The 21008-nt window shown below is 38.5% G+C and overlaps 1 protein-coding gene across 1 annotated transcript; it reads left to right on the plus strand.

Moving 5' to 3' along the window:
• Positions 1–1764: 1764 nt before the first annotated feature.
• Positions 1765–19769, plus strand: LCA5L (lebercilin LCA5 like). The gene is given in 11 exon segments (XM_059818610.1): positions 1765–1876; positions 5315–5560; positions 8711–8926; positions 8929–9230; positions 11152–11289; positions 13248–13341; positions 16923–17032; positions 17330–17456; positions 18480–18542; positions 19140–19225; positions 19227–19769. Coding segments are annotated over 11 exon segments (2037 nt in total).
• Positions 19770–21008: the final 1239 nt, after the last annotated feature.

The following is a 21008-nucleotide window of genomic DNA, read 5'->3' on the forward strand; positions in this document are numbered from 1 at the left end:
GCTCTTAAAAGTAACTTTTTTGTCTGTGCAAACCATTATGTGAAGCTGGAAATGCAGTATTCCATATATGGAACAGGGATCCTGAAAAACCTCACTGAAAACTAAAAATAACAATATTGATAGTTTGCACTGTTTACTGTGACTCACCATATGTCATTTCTTTCTTCTTTTGAGAGGCAATAGGAGGTCCGGCAAAAAGAAAAGCCTGTTAGAATCAGGTATTTTCAGACTACTTTCCTGTAAAACAAAAAAGCGCCACTTTAGTGCAAAAACATAAATTATTGCCAGGAGTTATTACACATGCTTGTTTCTCAGGAGGTTTTGTACATAAGTATAGCCTAGTAAATTCAACAGAAATGACTGGCCATTTGGAACATACCATTTCCAAATTAATTTATTTGGTTACTAGTGCTCTGAAGAAGTACAAACAAAGGATGCAGTGGTCATTGGCTTCAAAGCATACTGATAAGCCTTGCAAGTATAGCAATACTAGTAATTAAAGCAGTAAATATTTGTGTTACCGAAAATCATAACCTCTCTAAACCAAATGATAGTTTAGAAAGCCAACATAGATTTGCAGCACTGGGTGCATGAGGAATTTTTCCTCCTAGCATGCACACCCAGTTGACATGACAAGTATTTAAACAGTTAACAAAGTTAGTTACGCCTACTGGTCCAACCCCTTAACTAACTATTGGTTACTACCTTTCTTACTTCATCTTAAAGATACAGTTCTCTTTTAATTCACTATGCATGCCCAGAGAGTGGGGGGCTTATTGGGGTTGGGGGCTTTTTCTAGCTAGGAGATGTGGTTTTCACATTATAATGAGGTAGGTCAGCCTTAGGACACCCATTTGGGGCATTGCACTGACTTTGTTATTTGGTACGTAAACAACACCAAATCTCAAAGTTGTATACCCAGCTGCTATCAGGAGATCCAGAAGCTCCTCCAGGGTGTTATATCTCAGTACGCTGTTTATCTCAAGGTAAACAATGTCAACACAACCCAAAACAACCAGACATCACACCCAGCCCATTTTCAGGAAAACTAATGCATATTTCAGTTCATCTGATGCAATACCTTCTTAACTTACCTGTACAAAGTTTGCACAAAGGGGTCTGTCCTTTGTATGCTAACTAAATTGTTTAAGTCTTTGGTATCATTTGCACCATCAAACATCCACGGTCAGGACTGGGACAAAATTGCCAATTAATGCTCTCTCCTGTTCTGCTTCACACCTGAAATGCCCACTGAACTACACAGGGGAAAACCAGGATGCGGCCCAAAGCTTCGGCCCACCTAGGGCTTGGCAGCCGAGGACTTTAGGGCACAATTCCCATTGCGTCCAGCCTTGAAGAAAAACATAGCTCCGCCTGCTTTCGTTCCTGTGGGATTTCCCCCCTTTTTTGGCATAAAAACGTTTTGGGTAAACCAAACCGTGAGTTTGGCGCCTTTGGGGTTTGGCCTGTGCGCCCTCAGGGTGAGCACCACACCCCACCCCACCCCCGGGGGCGAGATGCTCCCACCGCCACCATGAGGCTCCACGGCCCAATAGCTCGTGGCGCAGAGGGACCCGCTGCCTGCTACACCACATTGTCAAATTCCCACTAAGACTCCGGTGGGGTACAGAAATAAGAGGGTGGAAATATGTACTCAGACATCTCTGCAGAGTGCGGGGCGAGGGGGGCGGTGCGGGCGGGCGAGGCCGCCGCGCCGGGTGCGACTACAGCTCCCAGGGTGCCCCGCGGCCGCCGCCTGTCCCCATGGCAACGGCGACGCGCCTGTCGGCCGAGGCGGCCGGTAATGGCGGCGGGGGCCGTGGCGGTGGCGGGGGAGACGTTCGGGAGGCCCCGGGAGGGGATGGGGAAGGCCGGGGTGGGCAGTGGGGCCGGGGGAGGGATGGAGAAGGTTTCTTGAGAGGGCAGAGGGGAAGGTGGGATCCCCTGCCTGGGGATGCTCTGTGGCGGGGGATGCTCTCCCACTCTGGAGAGGGAGAGCAGAGCAGGGCGGTGTCAGGCTGGGTGGCAGGGCGTGGGTCTGAGTGCCAGGGTGTCGAAGTGGCTATCAGGGCCTGGGGATGGGTGTTGAGGTGCTGAGTTGGCTGTTGGGGCGGGGAGGTGCTGCCGGGGCATCAGGGCGGGGCGGGGGGGGGGGGGGGGCGGAGTGCTGCAGGGCTTCAAGGCCTCTGAGGCGGTTGGGGAGAGCGGTGTGCTGGTTGGACCCCACCAGCACCCTGGGAAACCTTGCACTTGTGAGGGTGGTGGGGGAGCTCTGCCTTGCGTGGACCACACCACGGAGCTGTTTGGGGCTCTTGGGGGAGCCTGGGGGCAGGTCTGAGGGCCTTGGATACACCCTCACCCTTCCTGGTGAGCAGGTGGGCCCTGGCGCCTGGCTTGGTTCCCCTGGGGCTCAGGGTGAGGCTGTGAGGCTGAGGGACTGCTTCACCATGCTGGTCTGGGAAGTCAGACAGTGTTCTCCCACCAGGACTCCCGCTTCATTTGCTTACTCTGTTTTTGCACACAGACTACAATTAATTCTTCCCTGTGACAGTTTTGCAGTTTCTGGATGCTTTAAATGGCATTTTCATCTTTGAACAGATAGATTGGCCCTAATTATTTTTGTTCCTACATGTCTTCAAAGATGATTAGGGGACTGGAACATCTTTCTTACGAGGAAAGGCTGAGGGACTTGCATCTTTTTAGTCAGAAGAAGACTGAGGGGGGATGTTGTTAATGCTTATAAATACTTAAGGGGTGGGTGCCAGGAGGATGGGGTCAGTCTTTTTTCAGTGGTTCCAGTGACAGGACAAGAGGTAATGGGCACAAACTTGATCATAGGAAGTTCCATCTAAACATCAGGAGGGACTTCTTTACTTTGAGGTTGTTAGAGCACTGGAACAAGCTGCCCAGAGAGGTGGTGGAGTCTCCTTCTCTGGAGATACTCAAAATTCACCTGGACACATTCCTGTGCAATCTGCTCTAGGTGAACCTGCTCTGGTGGGGGGGTTGGACTAGATGATCTCCAGAGGTCCCTTCCAACCCCTGTGATTCTTCCTTCAACATACTTCTCCTAGTGTTTGTCCATTTCAGTCCCCCTTCAGCTACTGCTTTTTTTTCTTCATTTCTGTAGTAATAGCTTTAATTTAATTTCTCTGTTTTTTATCCTTCACCTTTTGGTTTTTTGTCTTTTCTTCTTCTTTTCCATTTTACTTACTTCTCTACATCTGCTCTCAAAGCTGGATGGTGAGGTTAAGCCCACGCTTCTCATCAAAGCAAATTAAAGCAGTAGTTTTAAGTTTAATTTAAGCTAATTTGATTTAAACACAATTTGGCCAGAAAGCATTGACAGTGCCAAATCAAACAGAAATACAAATTTATGTACCAAGCTGCCCTTTGCCTAATCCTCATCTTAAAATATAAGTTCCCATCTCTTACAGGTTATTGCATTGGCTCAAATTTAGTAGGACCCTGGGCACTCCTCAGTCTTCCATAAAGAAGAGTTGTTCATGTAAGGGAATGAAGAGTAATGAAACTGGTTTTATTCAGCCTAGAACATTTTGTGCAATCCTAAATTACACTTTCTAATTTTCTTTGCAAGTTACATGATTCCCCTCTCCCCTTTAAGAAATCTAATTTAATTTAAAATAAAATGCCACCAAAAAGCAAAAATGCCAACAAAGTAGTTAAAATGTTATAAAAATTTCTTCTCATTTTTTTAGCTTAGGCTACTTGTTAAAGTCCATCTGAACTAAAATATCATTTTACCCCCCCCCCCCCCCCAATTTCTTTTACATAATTGCTATGCCCCTTTTAGAACCCCTCCAAATACACAACTTATTCTACTAGTGGGTAGAGTTCTGCATCTATAAAACTATGGTCTGGGTAGTCTTCACGTGATATTAAGAAAATGAAACAGATTGAACTGTATCCCAAGAAATAATTTTTACCAGAACCACAGCGTTTAAATAATGCTGCCAAGAGTATGAAGTAATCTGTTCTACTCTCCGGTAGCGTCAGTAGGCAAAAATATTGAGGTGTAACAGATATTCACAAAGACATACAAAATTAGTCAGCATTCTGTATTTTATGCTGAATATATGTTTTTTAAAAAACTAAACAATTAGGAGAGTTCATTTGGTTTGAAAATTAGACTATTGAGAAAAGACAATTCCAGAGGAAGCAGCAACATTACTTAGAACCCGATCAAACAAAGTGAGATCATCATCTCATCAGAGAACCACATTTCTGACAACAGTGCATTACAGCTGATATTTTCCGAGCTATATGGGTGTGTAGACATGGAGATAAGCGTCTTACAGCATTTTGAAAAGCAAACAAATGTGTTAAATACAGTTAGGCTGTGAAGAATTTGTTTTCATTAAAAAAATACTGAAATTTTCCCTAACGTTTCTTCTGAAATTGTGCAGAGATGCTTTTATTACATTGTGAGGTTTTATTTAGCAAGCTTTTTTGTTTTTACAAACAATTCTGATTAAAAAATAAATACATAAAATAAACAGCAACTCAAAAGTTTAAAAAACCTTTATTTCAGTCTCTAAATCAGATACTCTGTTGTGCAGCTTTAGGTGCTGCTGTGTCCTCTGCCTATAATGTTTATATGGCAGCTAAGATTTTTTTTTTCTATTTTAACGCATAAGTTAATTTTGTGATCTGATCTGTGATCTAATTATTGCAAAATATGAAAAAATGGTATTTTTATGACATGAATGGAAAGCTAAAAATACTACTAAAACACAATTAGAAATATCCAGTTTCTAGAGACTTGAACAATTATTTTTTTAATATTGTGAAGCACTTTGTAGGTATTGAGCATAAATACAATTACACTTATTTTAATTTACATTAACAGTGGAGAAAATGTATACATTACAGGAAACAAACTATGGTATCTATTTAACTTTAAATGGTAGTACCTTGTAAATCTTTAGAAAACACATGTCAGTATCATAGTAAATTCTGAGATAAAAACTAGTATGTTTCATATTGCAGTTCATTCTGGAAACAAACTTACCCACTTACTACAGACCACACAATTATTTTAATGGGTTAAAGAGTAATGACTGGATTTTTTTTAAAGGTAACTTAGTATTTTTTAGCATCGTTTAATATAGTTGAATACTGTTTATTATTGTTTATGTTAACTGTAAACAACTCAGTAAAATTCTGAATCCTGATAGGATATGGAGGTCAACTTTTAAGTCTTCTGACATAACACAATGGTGAACTGAGATGATTGTTTCCTCCATATTTTAGTGACAGAAGATAATAAGTCAGAACGTGGCACAAAAAGCAGGGATACTAAAGATTCCCCAAAGCACAGAAGTATCAGAAGCAGCAGCTGTAGCAGAGGTAATGATTGTAGGCGATGCAGTAGAGAATACAGAAATGAAGAATCTCACTCTAACTATTCTGAGGGCTTTGCCAGTGACTTGCTCTGAAACAGCTAGAAGCAGCAAAGGTTTTGAAGTATCAGGAACTGAAGAGAAGAAAACACAGGAAAAGGAAAAAAAAAGGAAAAGGAAAAGAAGAAAAAAGGACAGTGTATCTTTCTCCAGGATAATAAAAAAGGTACTCTGTTTTCTGGTAGTAGTAAAATGAGAGTCTCTTGAGAAATACAGCTGTTCCCTTTCTTTGGCATTTTTTCTGTAATTAGGAAGATGGAGGAAACAGTTTTTCAGTGAATAAAAATAATAAATAATTCAAACACAAGGAAGGGGAGGGAAGACAGAGAGATTCCCTATTGTGTTATCCCACAATACTCGGCAATCCAAGAGGCAGGATCATCATCTGAGATGTGGGAGCACCTTTGCAATCCTTATTCCTCAGTTTCAATCTGAGGACTTGAAAATGGCTCTCCCACATATACTGCAAGTTCTGGTTTTGACCATGCATCACATGATGAGTCTGAAAAAGCCTTTCCTGAGGAAAGTTACTCAAAAACTGTATGTCTGCACAAAAGTGTCAGTTTGGACAAAAAAGCGATGTTTTGGCCAGCTTAGTCATGGTGTATCATGTAAAATTAAGTTTGTGCTTCAATGGAATGACCATATAGCACAAATATATTCCCGTTACGTAAATGTTAACAGTGAAGAATCTTTGCATGTCTGCATGTTGTCATATCTAGACCCATACTTTCTTAAATCCCGCCATGCCATGTCAAAAAATAAATGTAAACCCAATGATTCCTGTCCTGCTGAACTTCAAAATTTCATCTAGATCTACCAGATCTAAAAGATGCAAATCAACCAAAAAAAAAAGAGAGAGGAACCACTGATTATCTCTTCTATTATATAAGTTACATGTTGCTGTCAAGAAGTCATACTGGCATGAAGCTAGCAGACCAGGAAGAATAACCACATTTTAAAAATCTGTTCAGCAGAAGAATCATTATTGGCTACTAGCTGTGTTGGATATTTTAAGGTTATTTTTGCTTGTTCATGGCTACTTGAAATGATCAGTTTCCCAGGAACACAATTATAACCTACATTTTCACCTTGTATAGACATGTATAGATTTTACAGTATTTTTGCCAGCTTTTGTAGGAAGGTATTTTCCCATTTCTTTTACATCCTCTCATTCCATTCTGGCAAAAGAAAATAGTAATGTAATGGTTGTTTTCATTGTGCAAATATTTGTGCGACGACCTTTGTGGTCATATTGTGGTCTTCCTGCAGTGGAATCTTATTACAGAGAACATGCAGGTGTGATGCTTGTGTACCTTCCATTTGCTTTGTTCTTTACCTCTGGTAAGTTTTTTCACAGCATCTTTTAATTTTTCTCACTGCAGAAGGTCTTGAATGTGTCTGACCTGAACTGATGGCTGTAATTTCTTCTTTGTTTACTGGAACCATGATAGTACTTCTTAATCCATTTAAAGCATTTGTAAAAAAATTTAACTGCCCTGCCCAAATCACAGTCTCTCTCCTTTTGATTCCTAATCTCAGATTTTTTTCTATCCTTTCCTTTTGCTATCACATTGAATTTGATAGTCTGTTCTCCCTGGGTGGCTCCGAGGGAGCGAGGAGCAAGGTCCCACCAGCTTGCCCCCACTTTCTCTCCTCTATCAGCAGGGCCATCAGAACAAAGACCATCCAGTTTGTATCCTGAAAGAGTGGAGTGGATCAGGTATTTCAGGAATAAGAGCAAAGGCCAGACAGAATTGTATAGCCGACCCTCCTCACACTTTCCTCGAACTTGCTACCTCGCATGCTAGGCACATGGGTGTCAGGCCCAGGCCCGACCCCAGGCCCTGCCGTGGGAAGGGGAGGAGCAGAGCTGGGCTGAAGCTGTGGAGAACAGGAAGGCTGGTGTGGCTGCTGCCAGCAGGGAAGGGGGGAGAGAGCAATAGGTGCTGCTGCTGCTGCTACAGGGAAGAGCCCTTTCCCCGCTGAAGCCACTGCCCCACACATCTCTGTCTTCCTAGAAAACACTCTTTCCATAGCATTCCACTGTTCTGGCTTCTGGCTTAGGCTATGGCATGGTGGTGCCCTACGCAGTGTCCTGCTTTACTTTTCCTACTGCTGATTTGATGTTGCTTCCCATCTGCAACAGCGTGTTCTGTTTGGGGCCTGCTCCTGTAAGGAGTTTGTGTGCAGAACACCCGTTGGATTCAACAGAAGTGCTTGAAAAGATCTGTCCCTTTCCTCTGGTGTTTAGGTTAGGACCTTGCCTATTTTATCCATAAAATGTTATGTGATCTATAAGTTATTATAACAACCTTCTAGCAAACTACTACCTGAAATGGCTTGAGAGCTATAGTGAAACTGAATATATGCCTGAAAAAGGGAAACAGATTTACAGTCTTGACTATTTTCAAATTCTAATTCCAGGAAAGAAAAATGAGAGTAATTGACTCAGAATGCTGGCCATAAAGAAAGCCAAATGGCAGTAATACACTTAGAATGTTAGCCCATAAAGATTTTTTTCAATTGCTATGTAGAAACAGTGTACACAACTGCATCACTGTTCTATACTAACAAGCATGTAAGGTTTAAAAATGTAGTTCAATTCAAAGCTGACTTTAAAATTCTAGAAAGCTGGTTAGAAATCCTAGCTGCAGAGAAATTTAACCACATGCTATTGTGATCACCTTGATTTTTGAGTTCTTGCAGACCTGTAGATTACTAAATTGCTTTTTTTCTATCACTCCTATTCAAGGTGTAGGTCCTCCTTCTTGGGAATCTTTCTCGATGGCTTGAATTTGGTTCATCAGTCCCTAGATCATGCCTGCATTAGTGAACTGCATGCTTTACAGAGAGAAAATATATTTGCATTGATACTGGAGTAATGTATTAACATAAAGATGCTTTGCTAAGCTATTCCCAGATTATCACTGCTGTTTGCCTCAGAAGGCACCACCTGTATATTTACCCTTACTGATGGAAAGTGAGCATGATGGCTGTTTCAAATGAAAATGGCTTCAGAGAATGAAAGGAGGGAACCTTGACCTCCTATAGACCTAGTTAGCTATGGCCCAATGCAGCCACACAAATGCACACACAGGGATATAAAATCTTTGATGGATTTGTCCATGAAATACTTGCATATTGGAGTCTTAGTATAGATCTTGGGCATTTTGTCAAATGTACTGCAGTTAAGTGGCTTGGATGAGCAGTATACGAGCTTATGTGAGCAGTAAAGGCATACAGTGATTTTGCTGTCACAAATGATTGTGATATATCAATGCCAGCTTACTTTGGTCTGAATGCAGGAGGAAAAAAATTGCCAGCTGAGAAGGTACCACATCAGAATTCTTCATTTTTAAGCCTGCAGAGTAGTACGATTTCCCAGAAAAAAAATGCAGTGGCTCAGCGAATATCATCAGCAAGCCTTCACAAAATTAAAGAGCTGAAGAATGAAATATTTGATTTACAACACAAATTAGAAGCATCAGGCTTAGAAAATCACAGTGTCGACACTTGAAAGCAATAGGTAGATATGAAAATCCAGAAAGTAACTTGCTGGATCTTTTAGCAATTCATTATAATGATGTGAGATCTTTCAGGAAACTCCTGAGGATGTCTCAGGAGGATGAGAGAAATACATCCAGGAAGCTCAGAAAAGTTGAAGCAGAGCTGCTAAAAGCCAAAGATGCTTTGCAGACCTTGCATATGCTTTCAGAAGACAAAGCTCTTGCAGAGAGAGAGGAACTTGATCACTTATTATGAGTCCTTACAGAAAAAATGGAAGTGAATGAAAAGAGAATACAGGTAATATGTGTTGGAGTGGGAGATGGACTCAGAGTAACGATGGAATCTCAATATGAGTATAGTCGTTCTCCCCTTTATTCAAGCTTACAGAGTATATGTAGACAGATGCCAAGAACACGCGTCCGCAACAGTTGTATAATTGGCTTACAGCCTCTGTTCACGCGCCAAGGTGGTGAGTGGGATTGGTACAGTGCTCTTGTGCACGCACAAGAGCACTTCTCCTCTTCGTGGATGTAGCTCCTTCTTCTTGTTTACCATTCCACTGTCTCTTATCACAACAGGCTTTCAAGGACAGTTAACGGTTTCCTCTGAGCCTTCCCCCTCATCAGAGACTGGGTTGCTCATGGGAATCAGATCGTGTCCCTTGTTACTAAGCCATTCCTCCACAAATATGTGCGTTGTATTTGTGGAATAATAATAGGAGAGGTTTCTGTGCAAGAATAGTGGAAAGTTTTTAGCTGCTTCTTGTCACGTTAATGATTCTGATACAATCCTGAACATTGAACATTCTTTCTAATCCAGTGCTGTCCTGAGTGTAAGGTACTAAAAATGGCAGTAGTACCCCCTTCCAGTATTTTAAAATCTGGCAGGGATGTATGAGTAGATTAAGTTTGGCAATAAAGAGCTTTTAGAAATTAAGTCATATTCCTGTTAGGTCAGAAGCGTAGCATATAGCTGGAGAGCAATCTTCAGCAGAGTGTCTACTCTGCTCTCTGCCAGCAGCATGGGGTATCCAGGCTTGCTTGGGCCATCTCACCACAATAGCACAGACCCTAATTTACCCTGGCAAAGCACAGGATTAGTCATACATGGAGACCACCAGGCTGCTGCTGATCTACTTCCTTGAACAACTAAAGTTGGCTTATCTGGAACTAGCACTGTTATTTTTACGTGGTGCTGGTGGGCAGTACGGACATACCTACATCTCCTATTCACTAGTTACTGTCACTCACTGTAGTCGGCTGTAGGGCAGCTGCTGAATTAAGCAGTAGTCAGGTGTCCTAGATTTTAGGGTTGGTTCTACTGCTGGTTTATTATGCAAATAATAGTAAATAATAAATAGTAAAATTATGCAAAAAATAGCAAAAGCCTGGTGGGAGTTTAAGAGGAGATAATTCAGCTCCTTTTAAGATCTCATGCTTCTTTACTCTTATTGAACCTTTCACAAAAAGACAGGAATACAGTTTTTAATGCAAAACTGGAAAAGCGGAATTTCCATTGTCCTCCAGGAACTAATTTCTATTTCCTATGGGGTATATTATGCATAGAATTAAATAAAGAGCCAGGTAATATTAGAGTCATTTCACCATCTGAACAGCTAGGTCTGAAGTACATTTATTATATGAATGAAAATGAAAACATAAACAACTGAATTCAGTCTCTCTTTTGAAAACTTTCTATTTACAGAAGTCCTAGTGAGAAGCTATAAAAAGCATGCAGGGTTGGGTGTCCACCTTACAGTTTTAGTCACTATAATTTCAGTGCATGGCACTGGGTTCTGATGATAAACTACTTGACCAAGTACTCAATAAATTACCTAGTTTTCATTTACACTAAGCCTCCTTATGCTGCCGCAGTTAATAGATCTCAGTGTGAACAGAAATGTTGTCTTAACATTTCTTAAAAATGATTGTATTCATTAATCCATCACAAAGGTAATGTACAGCCTTATTTTTTATTTTTGAATGCCAAATAAACTTTGTTTAGTAAAATTAGGTTTTAAGCCAGTTTTTGCTCATTTTTAAAGTAATTTTTCGGATACTTCATCATAATTTCATGCATTGTTTACAATAGCATATAATTAATATCAGCTTAGCTTTCATTATATTAGCATGCTTATTTTTTAAGTCTGGTAAAAACTGAATTTTTTCAACAGTCATACTGAGTACATCCATATGGTAAAATACATCATTTTTTTAAGAGCCTAGAAAAGCAGCTGAAGGTGAACACTAGCACCTTTAGTCGTCAGCTGGCAAATGAGAACAAAAAAGCTGTGGAAGCTAGGATAATTATGAAGAACTTGCAAATATAAATTAACTCTCTTCACCAAAAAATTAAGGTATTCAAGATTTTAAACAGGTTTCTGTTCCTACAAGAAAATTCAAGTATTTAATGTTACCTATTCCTTTTGCCGCTTTTATATTATTTACTAATAGAATTTTTGTTTCCTAGTTGAGTCTATAGTCTACCAAAAGAAGTCAAAATATCAAATGGTGACATTATTGTAGGGTCTATTTGTCAAAAGTTCAAAGTAGTTCTAGAACTAATCAGAACAGAGATTAATGCATCACAATTTGAACAAATTATCCACACCAACTTGTTACCATTTTGATAGATCTAGGTCAATATATTAATCTACTAACTTTAAATGAGCTCCCTTACAGAAACACTTTCAAATCAAAATGAGCCAAATATTACAATCTGCAAAACTAGAGTTTAACAAAAAGTCTTACGTAAATATTTCAATAGTTTGTTTAAATTCCAGCTTAGTTATTAGACAAATATTTTTGGGACAAATATGTCCAGTTCAACACTTACTGTAATGCTTGTAAACCAAACATACAGGAAAACCTAAAAATGGCACTAAGTAGAAATAGAAACAAAACTGCCATGAATGGTATGAGTTGTAAACAAGAAAAACAGTACATATTCCAGAAAACATGAAAACCCTTGTGGCTTTTTAATAATTTAAACTGTGTTTGTTACACAGTTAAAATATACTTTTTTTATTTCTAATGTAAAGTGACTGATCCATCTGTTGATCCTGCTAAGGAGCTTTCTCTTTCTAAATGGAATCAAATGTCTGTGAAAGATGCTGTTACGAGGAGTTTCCCCAGACATTATGAAGGGCAGAACAGGCAACTCCTGAGGATTCATGGAGATTTGCATTTCTGTACTGGGCACTGTTTGTCCCTCTTACCTACATATGAGGTGCAGAAACTTTCCTTCTGATATTTGGCAGCAGCCAGGCTGCCCAGCTGCAAAAGCCTGGTGTGCTGTTGGGAAAGCAAAAAAGTACAGTGCTTTTCCCGGGCCCCGTACCAAAGTCCCCCGAACAGCACTTGCAGTGCTCCAGGAGTGCCCTGTCAGAGTCTGATCTCCTCCTGTATGTGCAGATCTGGGAGACAGGAATAATTATAGTCCCAGGAATACTAATGTAAAACTGTTCCAAAATGCAAATTATTCTAAAGTACAGTTCCCACCTTAACGCTTCTCTAAAATATTCCTATTTATTTCATGTGCTTTCCACACAGTTTTCTATGTATGTCCAGTTCTCTTAATGTTATATTTAGGTTCACAAAACCTTCTATTGTTTTACCACAAAGAAGACCAGATATGCTTATTAACCTTATTTCTGTGCCAGAACAGAGTTTATTCTTACACATTCATAGTTTTGGGCACCTGGCTTATTCAGACCATTCAAGGTATTCAGACGTGCTTTCAGGACAACCTGTATCTCCAAAGTAAATGCAGCTTCTATTTTTCACACTAAAAACTGATACGGTGAGAGTGTTATTGAAATCTCTCTTCTGTGTTTAAGGTAGATTTCAGTAAGGAAAGAGGACTCTTGCTAAATAGATTTTAAAAGTGTGCCTCTGAAGTTTATGTAATCTCCCAAGCGATAGGTTGTAAAACAGAACTGAGCACATTGTAACCAAGGGCACTGAGTAAATAAACTTTAAAAAAAGGAAGTAAAATGAAAAATTGCTTGGTCTGAAAAAAATAACTCAGAACAACACATGAAAAAATCATTAGAGAAGACTTAATCTTCTGAATATTGTATTATGGAAAAGATCTGTAGGTGTACAGATGCGTTCTTAGCCTTAAAGAGGGAGAATTTTGATTTGGCTTATGAAAGAAAATGACAGATTCCTATTTATGTAAATGACAAAGTCACCACATGGCCTGGCACAAAGCAAAATCACTGACAGTTTTCTCCCAACATGGGAAAATTAAGTTGGTAAAAAGTAATTCTTAATGCGTATTAGAAGTTTAATAGTGTCTATTTCTTCTTAGGAAAAGGATCGGCAGCTTTATGTAAAAAATATCTATGCAAATCAGATGCCTAAAAACCCAAAAGACAAAAGAGATTCAGTACCTCATGAAAAAAGTATGTGTATATTAATTTTCCTTTTTTGTTTAGTTACGTGAAACTTACATTGTTTTGTAACTGGGATGTATATTCCAAAATAAAAGCCAATATAGTACTTTTGTATGGGCTAAAAATATTCTGTCATATGTCATTTAAAGAGAAGTGCTTGGGTTTTTGCTCATTTATTTTATGAATACAAATACGTGACCCATTTTTAATATTTAACCCAATTTTCATCATAGCGTTTAGCATACATGGTTTTAGTATACTAAGAGTGACACTGAAGTAGTGCTGCTATTTTGTCTATTTGCATCAAGAGCTGTTTGCCTATTTGTTTTTTAACTAGGTGAAGCTATCAGTCCACAAAGCTTTTGCAGACTAATTTTTGTTCAGGCTGTTCCCTTTGACTTGGCCTGGAGAAGTGTCCACCCTAGACCTAGAATTCCCACGACATGGCTCACTAACTCATAGCACCTCACAAACAACCCTTCTGTAGCAAGTTCCTAGTTCTAGTACAGACTTTCAAAGTGCTTTTGTATGAGCAAAAATAATGAATTTAATTGGGTCTTTAAAAGCTGTTTTCTCATCTTTAAAATCCTTAAACCCTGTAACTTACGAATAGCAGAGATGCTCCAATGTCCATTACTGAAGCTCCTGCAACTTGCATTTTGTTAGGGTGAAAGGAGAGGAGGAGTTTCCTAATACAAGGTTAGGAAGTTGAAAGGCCAGTCTGATGGTCATACTGTTAGCTTACCTGAGAGAAAAGAATGTTTATCCTTAGTAGTCCTTTGGTTTTTAGCATAAGTAAATTTAAATGGGCAACCAGAGATCATAATAACTTGGTTATTGTATATCCTCTCAATAAATTCTATCCACAGAATTGATGTTATTTAGAATAATATAGTAGAATGATAGAAGAGAACAACAGAAAGTTAATTCTAGCAAGGAAGAAAGAGTTCTTTAGTAAAGAGTATTTCTTTCATGTGGATGCTCAGGCAGGTATTGGAGAGAAATATCTATTATATGCAATCTTGTCTATCAAACATTCCAAGAGCAGCTACCTTGTGTGGGATTCAACTGCCTAATTATAGGCATCCAGTGTCATTTGAGATGTCCTACCACATTCTGCCTGGCCCTGTAGTTGTTGTTGCAGAAGGACATGGGTGTTCCATTGGTCCTGTGTCATATCGGACAGCCTTACGTGGATACCTTGAATACTTGAGGGCACCTCAAATAGCGTGAGGCGCCTGTGTTCAGACAAGTGGATCCCACCCCTTGAACTGAGGGAGCAACAGCTAAAAACAATTACAAATGGTACAATCCAAGAACTGTTATGTTGCCCATGTGCTCACTATATTCATCAGGGACAAAAATGGTGAAGAAGATAGTTTTCTAGAAGGACTTACAAATTTCTAATTGTCATATGCTTTAGATGTAGTATCTAGAATTTACTAATAAATATGTTTTATACAGAAACTGATAAACAGATTTCAAGTACTTTCCCCACATGGAAAGTAATATTTTGCCTCCTACTGAGGATCATAAACATTCTGTCAATATCCTAAAGGAGAGCTTTCTGCACAACAAACTTACACCCTTAGTTTTGGATAATGATCTGAACATTGATTTTCCTGCGTTAAGCACCTCTTTAAAATACTGGTCAGATATTCCTGCTCCTAAACTGAAGGAGGAATTGGAACTTTCTTCATCTGGGTACAGAAGAGCATTTAAAATTTACATGGTAGCAAACATACCTGCTGGAAATATTACATATGCCCACAGAATTCTTCAAATTACGGTATCAGTACAAAGTCTTAATCATAGTCAGTTGCTTGTTTCTTTCCTCTTTGTTGCCTTTGCAAATCCATTACTCTACCTTAACTACAAGTGAACTACAGAGAAAAGGTTGGTAATTCAAGCTGTAAAATTCAGAAACACAAATTGCTACTTCTCATTCCAAGTCAGACCCATTTTTTTATGAAGCTCTGAATTCCAATTTTAGTTATGTCACATAACCAGCTGTGTTTTTTTAAACTTTACTCACATATGGACCTGTACAATATTGTTATTTAAATTACAGTACTTACTTAAATCACTATTTACTATTTAAGTTCTTCTTTTCTTTAAGCAAGGTGAGGGAGCTTAGTTGGACAGAAACCTGATGTTTTGTAATGAAAAGGTACCAAGCAAAGTTGTCTGATCTTTTGGTATTCTTGGCCAGTAAAGGTTTCATTCTCTGCCAGTTAATGGAAACAGATGATTTAGAAACTTAGAACTGGAATACTGGCAATTGCTTTCTGTTCACTGTTGACTTGCATTTTCCTGTAACAGACTTAGAAAGAGCTACTTTGAGTAGTTATTTTCTATTCTGCATTTGCAAAAATTTTTACCCAGCAGGAAAGAAAAAAAGAAATGTGGGCCTGTGTTCTTTAACACTCCTGATAAATAGCTGAAGGTAGGCTTGCTTAGGTTATCAGAAAGCTCTATGTACATAAATAAAATTGATTTATTGAATGAAGCCATTAATTTCATAAGCTCTCCATGAGAGCAAAGTTTGCTCATTTGTGGGAAGGTCACATCAGCTCATCTAGAGGTGCAGCTCCCCCTAGTTCTGAATCTGAGGAATGCTCCGCGGATTTCTGCTGAAAAAGTTGCTGAACTAACTACTTGCTGGTTCCCTTTAGAAAGGGAAACCTAATTCCCTGTGCATCATAAGGGCCACTCCTTCAAGAGTAATCCTCAAGTTAGTTATCAACATCCTTTTTACCACCAAACTGCAAACATTGGAAAATCACCATCTTTATGGATAGTCTTCCTCTGATTTCTGAGATCAAAACTGGGAATAAGGTCAAATGTTGATGTAGGTAAGATCATATTTTTGCTGCTGTGCTAGCAACTTTCTCAGCTACTGTACTCATGTCAAAATTATTCTAAAAATAGAATAAAAGAACAATATACTCACCTTCCTGTCCCATCCCATCCCATCTCCATTCAGCTATTGCTTTAAATGTCTCTCTCATTCAATCACTCCCTTGGAATCTCTCTTCAAACACCATAGATATTTCAGTGTTAAGCATTTCCTCTGAAGAGTTTGGTTCCATAAAGCTTTTACATAAGTGCTTAACTTTGAGAAAGGTGAGTAACCAAGTCAGAAGCCATAAAAGCAAGCATGTTTATTATACTCTGTAAGATCCAAATTTAGGAACCTGAAAGCTGAGGCATCACACCAGACCTCTTAAATTTACATTAGAATGTTGCCACACAAATTAAACCCATATGGGCTCTAGGGTATAGACACATTTGTCTGACTTCGCATGTTCTATCCGAATAGGACTTTGTAGATCTAAAACTTAAGTGTGTTTATGATGTATGGATGAAAATGCTCAAAAGTCCAGGTAGGTATTCAGGTAGTTTCAGCATTTATAGATCAGGCAGAACAAAGAATTTCTTTATTAAAGGGCATTAAGACATGCAGCAAATAAATGTTCAAATCCTAGGCCACAAACCAGTATTACCAGTCATCAAAGATATCTTTTGTTTATACCAACAATATAATTCCAGAAACTACTGTATTACTAACAATTGTCCTTTTTCAATAGGTCTTAGTATAAACAGATCAGTACAAGTAGATAAACAGAGTTTTAGATCACTGCTGCTGTCCCAGTACCAAACTCAGGAAAAAGAAAAAGGTCCAATTCAGCTAACAAAGGTATGAAGGGTCTGGATCCAGTCCCTTGTCTAAACTCTCAACTAAGCTGTATGTTATTCCATAAGTTTCAGTAGTATGCCTGAATAGCCTGATCAGTCATCTTAACTTTCTAGGACATGGATTTTGTACGAATGTAATTACATTACAGAAAATATGTAGGACAAACATTGTGATACAAAATAAGAATATAATAGTAATAGAAATTACTAATCTTTTTATAAGTAGTGCACTGACTACTTTTAAAAGTTACTAAACAAGTATTCCCCCGTTATTTTTATCTTTAATTGCCAATTATAGGAGAAAAAGTCTTCCAAAGATAAGAATCAAAAAGCTAAAGCAAATGAAGCATACACAGATGCCCAATGTAGAACAGAAAAGCAATCAACCCAGAAAATACCAAAGCCAGAAACTTTTAATAGAACATGTAGAGCTATATTTTAACATTTTTCTCAGAAACTCATTTGATCTTTTCGAAAGTTGAATGAACTGATTGTATTGGTAATTTACATGGGTCTGACAGCCATCAGCTGGCACCTGACTGACAGGAACTAGAGTTTGACAAAATAATATATTAAGCATCACTGAAATCCAGCTGCTGGCAGTGCTGCACTAGCAGCAGAGCAGCTCCACAGTATAAGGCATCTTCATACTGCTGTACTGCTAAACGGAGTTCCTGGTCATATTGGTAAAAAGTCAGTGCTTTATCTGTAAAAGTATACTTCAGCTGGTAGTTTCTTAATTCCACCCTAAGCAAATACTGATCTCAAATTGTTGGTTGTGAATATTCATCATAGCTGATGTCAACATATATTTCTGGCTCAGGATCTGTTGCTGAGAAAGGAAAAGGACTTCTTCAAGGGCTGGGAGTGTCTCCTTGTTACAATGATAAATAGATTTTATGTAAATCTTAGCCATTGACTGTGTTCTCATATAATGGTTATATGCAAGGGACTCATCTATAAACACCTTTATTTTGAAGAGATTCTATAGAACAGAAGAAACCAATGCATCTATTCCTTTATCTGATTTTTTCTTTCCAAAAATACTAATGTTATTTTCATTATAGTGAGGCTTGTAGTAATAACCAAGACCTGAATGCCATCATGCTAAATACTTCACAAATGGTAGGAGACATTACACGACCTGAAGATCACACATTTACAGAGGTGAAACGGGTTGTTGAGGTCACTTACTAGACCAGTAACAGAGCTAGTAATCTGGAATGCGTTAACTCCTGCATTTTGTACTCCACCTTTTCAGCCTGCAGCCTTTCCAGACCCCACCAGATAACTGAAGTCACCATGTCTTTGAAATCCCCTTTTAAAATTGACAGAAAACACAGGTCTTCTGATTCTGCCTGTGAATCTCTCTCCTCACTGTTTGCCAGACTCTTTTCCAGCTTTCTCCCACTGCTGATATTAGACCTACTTGTTGAAGTCTTATCTAGCTATTTTAATCATTGCAACTTCATTCTTCTCCTTTAAGCTTGGACTCTTATCTCATTTTGGAGGTACTCTGAGTCTCTCCAAAGCACAGAACCTATTATAATTTGTCCCCTGCATCAGACAAATGTATTTACTGTAGGTGTTCAGTATACATATACCTTTTTCTATGAAAAAGTGGAGCCAACTCATTTATAGGTTAAAGAGTTGCAGTATATTCTGCTCCACGCAACACGCAACTATGTTGTCAATTAAGGGAGAGAAAATCATACATATATTCAAGTTCCATTTAAAAGCAAGAAAATTACAATTGGAGTTTAGATCTCATGTGGTTTCTCTGCTGCATTGTACATGACTTTTCTGGCCCTATATTTAGCCATTACTGATTATATTTGCATGCTAACTCATTTAATAAAATTAAACATAATGAAAAATGAAGATATTTACCTGGATCCAACAGCAAAATGATCTTGTTCAAATCCTGCCCCATCCTGTTATATTTATTAGTAAATAGCATTGTCATAACCCTCAAGACTGAAATACCATCAATAACAACTTAAGCAATGAAATAAGAAGGTAAAACTTGCTCTTATTAATGCTTCATGACTCTTTATGTTCCTAGGCAATTTAAGATCATTCCTGAAACCCACAATATTTCATTTTAGAGTATTTAAGGGAGGGCAGACTACTGATGGAAGAATACACTTGCTTGGAATTTATAAAAGAAGAAAAAGAGACAGATTTGCTTAAACGGGAGCTGAAAAAAACTGGTGAAAACTGAACAAACTCCTCTAAGTGACAGTGTAAAAGAGAACAATAAAGAGGAAGATACAGTGGAAGAACATGAAAAAGATGAAAAAAAGCCAGATGAACCGCTAAATAACAGTGAGAAGGCAGGGAGTAAATGCGTAACTCCCAGTCCAAGAAACAAAATACTCATTAGGCGGAAAAAAGAATACCTGTTCTCAGAAGCCACTGAGAATTTGCATCATGGGCTTCCTACATCAGGTACAAAATCCAAGAAAGGCAGTCTTTGCAACCATAGACATGCAGGTCGGGACTGCAGTGTCACAGCCGAATCAAAAGTCAAAAATTCCTTTAGGCTATATGAACCATCTTTTGGTGAAGTTACCAAAACAAGGCGGAAGGACAGCTCCACTGAAGCGGAAGGCTGCGCTTGTATGACAGTTGCTGACAGGAGAAACAGCCTTATGAAAGAACTCTTTGGACCAGGCTGTGTTTGAAGAGACAGCCATTCAAGTTCTAACATGAGAGGAATGAAGAAAGAGAAGTGAAAGGATGCAGGATTACACAAGCCAAATTTCAAATCACCACTACTAACTAGTTTGTAATGTAAAGCATTTAACACTAATGAAATCGTCAGGAGAATACACAAACTAATTATTTTATTTGGTATTTAGTTAAGTACATCAACGTATCTTTACTCTAGAAATATGGATAATTTAAAACTTTTTTTTTTTACAAAACAATGTTTTTACCTTCATTAAATGCATACTAAGTCTTACAAGTACTGAGAATTTCTTTCAATGATTTTTCCAAAATGATAGTCAAATGAGTTCTCACAAAAGAACATTCTTCTGTCCTTGGTCCGTGTGCATGCATGTACATGCATACACATCATAGTAAGACTGCCTTAACAATGATGACATTTTTACCTGTTAATCAGGTGTCCAAGTTAGTCCTTGTTTTGTAATTTCCAGTTTTTTGCATTCTCTCTGCAGTTTGAATTTTGAAGCTGATTATTTGTTAGCTAGCTGAAGTGAGCAATCTGCTTTCATAAGGTTCATTATTGGGTTAGTACCAACAATGCAATAAAAGAAAATAATTTTTTATTTTCTTCACTCCTGAAATAGCTTCCAGAATTCACACGTAATAAAAATAATTCGCTATTACAGTGTTTTCACTAGCATTATAAAGCTCTAAAGCTTCATTCTTTTCCACTGTTAGAACTTATCAAAGCAGTTTGCCTGGTAACTTCCACAGCTGACATCCAAAGATGAATGTGCAAGAGTAAACTATTGTTTTGGAGAAGTCAGGCATATCCAGTTCTCAAAAAGCCTTTAAAAATCCTGTGTTTAAGGTTATGTAAGCAAGGGTAGGAGGATTATGTTTTGTTCCTCATAGTAATTCATTAAATGCTTGCTAAAACAATGTGAAGTTAGGGAAAACTATGTGTATTTTATTAATTTTAAAAGACAGTAGCACTTTAAAAAAAAAACCTCCAAAAATTATACTGCAAAAAGTGATTAAGACATTTAGATCTGAACCTACTTGCAATATATTTATTTTCAAAATTTCAAAGGTTTTTCTTGAAGTAGGACTTAAGCTGTACAGCAGACAGGTTTCAAAGAATGACTTTGTATAGTCAGAAGAGTAGGTGTTTCTCCTCTATGAACTAGTAATACTTCTCCAATACCTTTACTGCTGTCCCAAAGCTACGAGCAAACAAGCATACACAATCCAACACTCTGATTTGTACTGACTGATGACCAAAAGCCTTTTTGCCCTTACTT

The sequence above is a fragment of the Gavia stellata genome, chromosome 1, assembly GCF_030936135.1.
Source record: "Gavia stellata isolate bGavSte3 chromosome 1, bGavSte3.hap2, whole genome shotgun sequence".
In the NCBI taxonomy this organism is placed as follows: domain Eukaryota; kingdom Metazoa; phylum Chordata; class Aves; order Gaviiformes; family Gaviidae; genus Gavia; species Gavia stellata.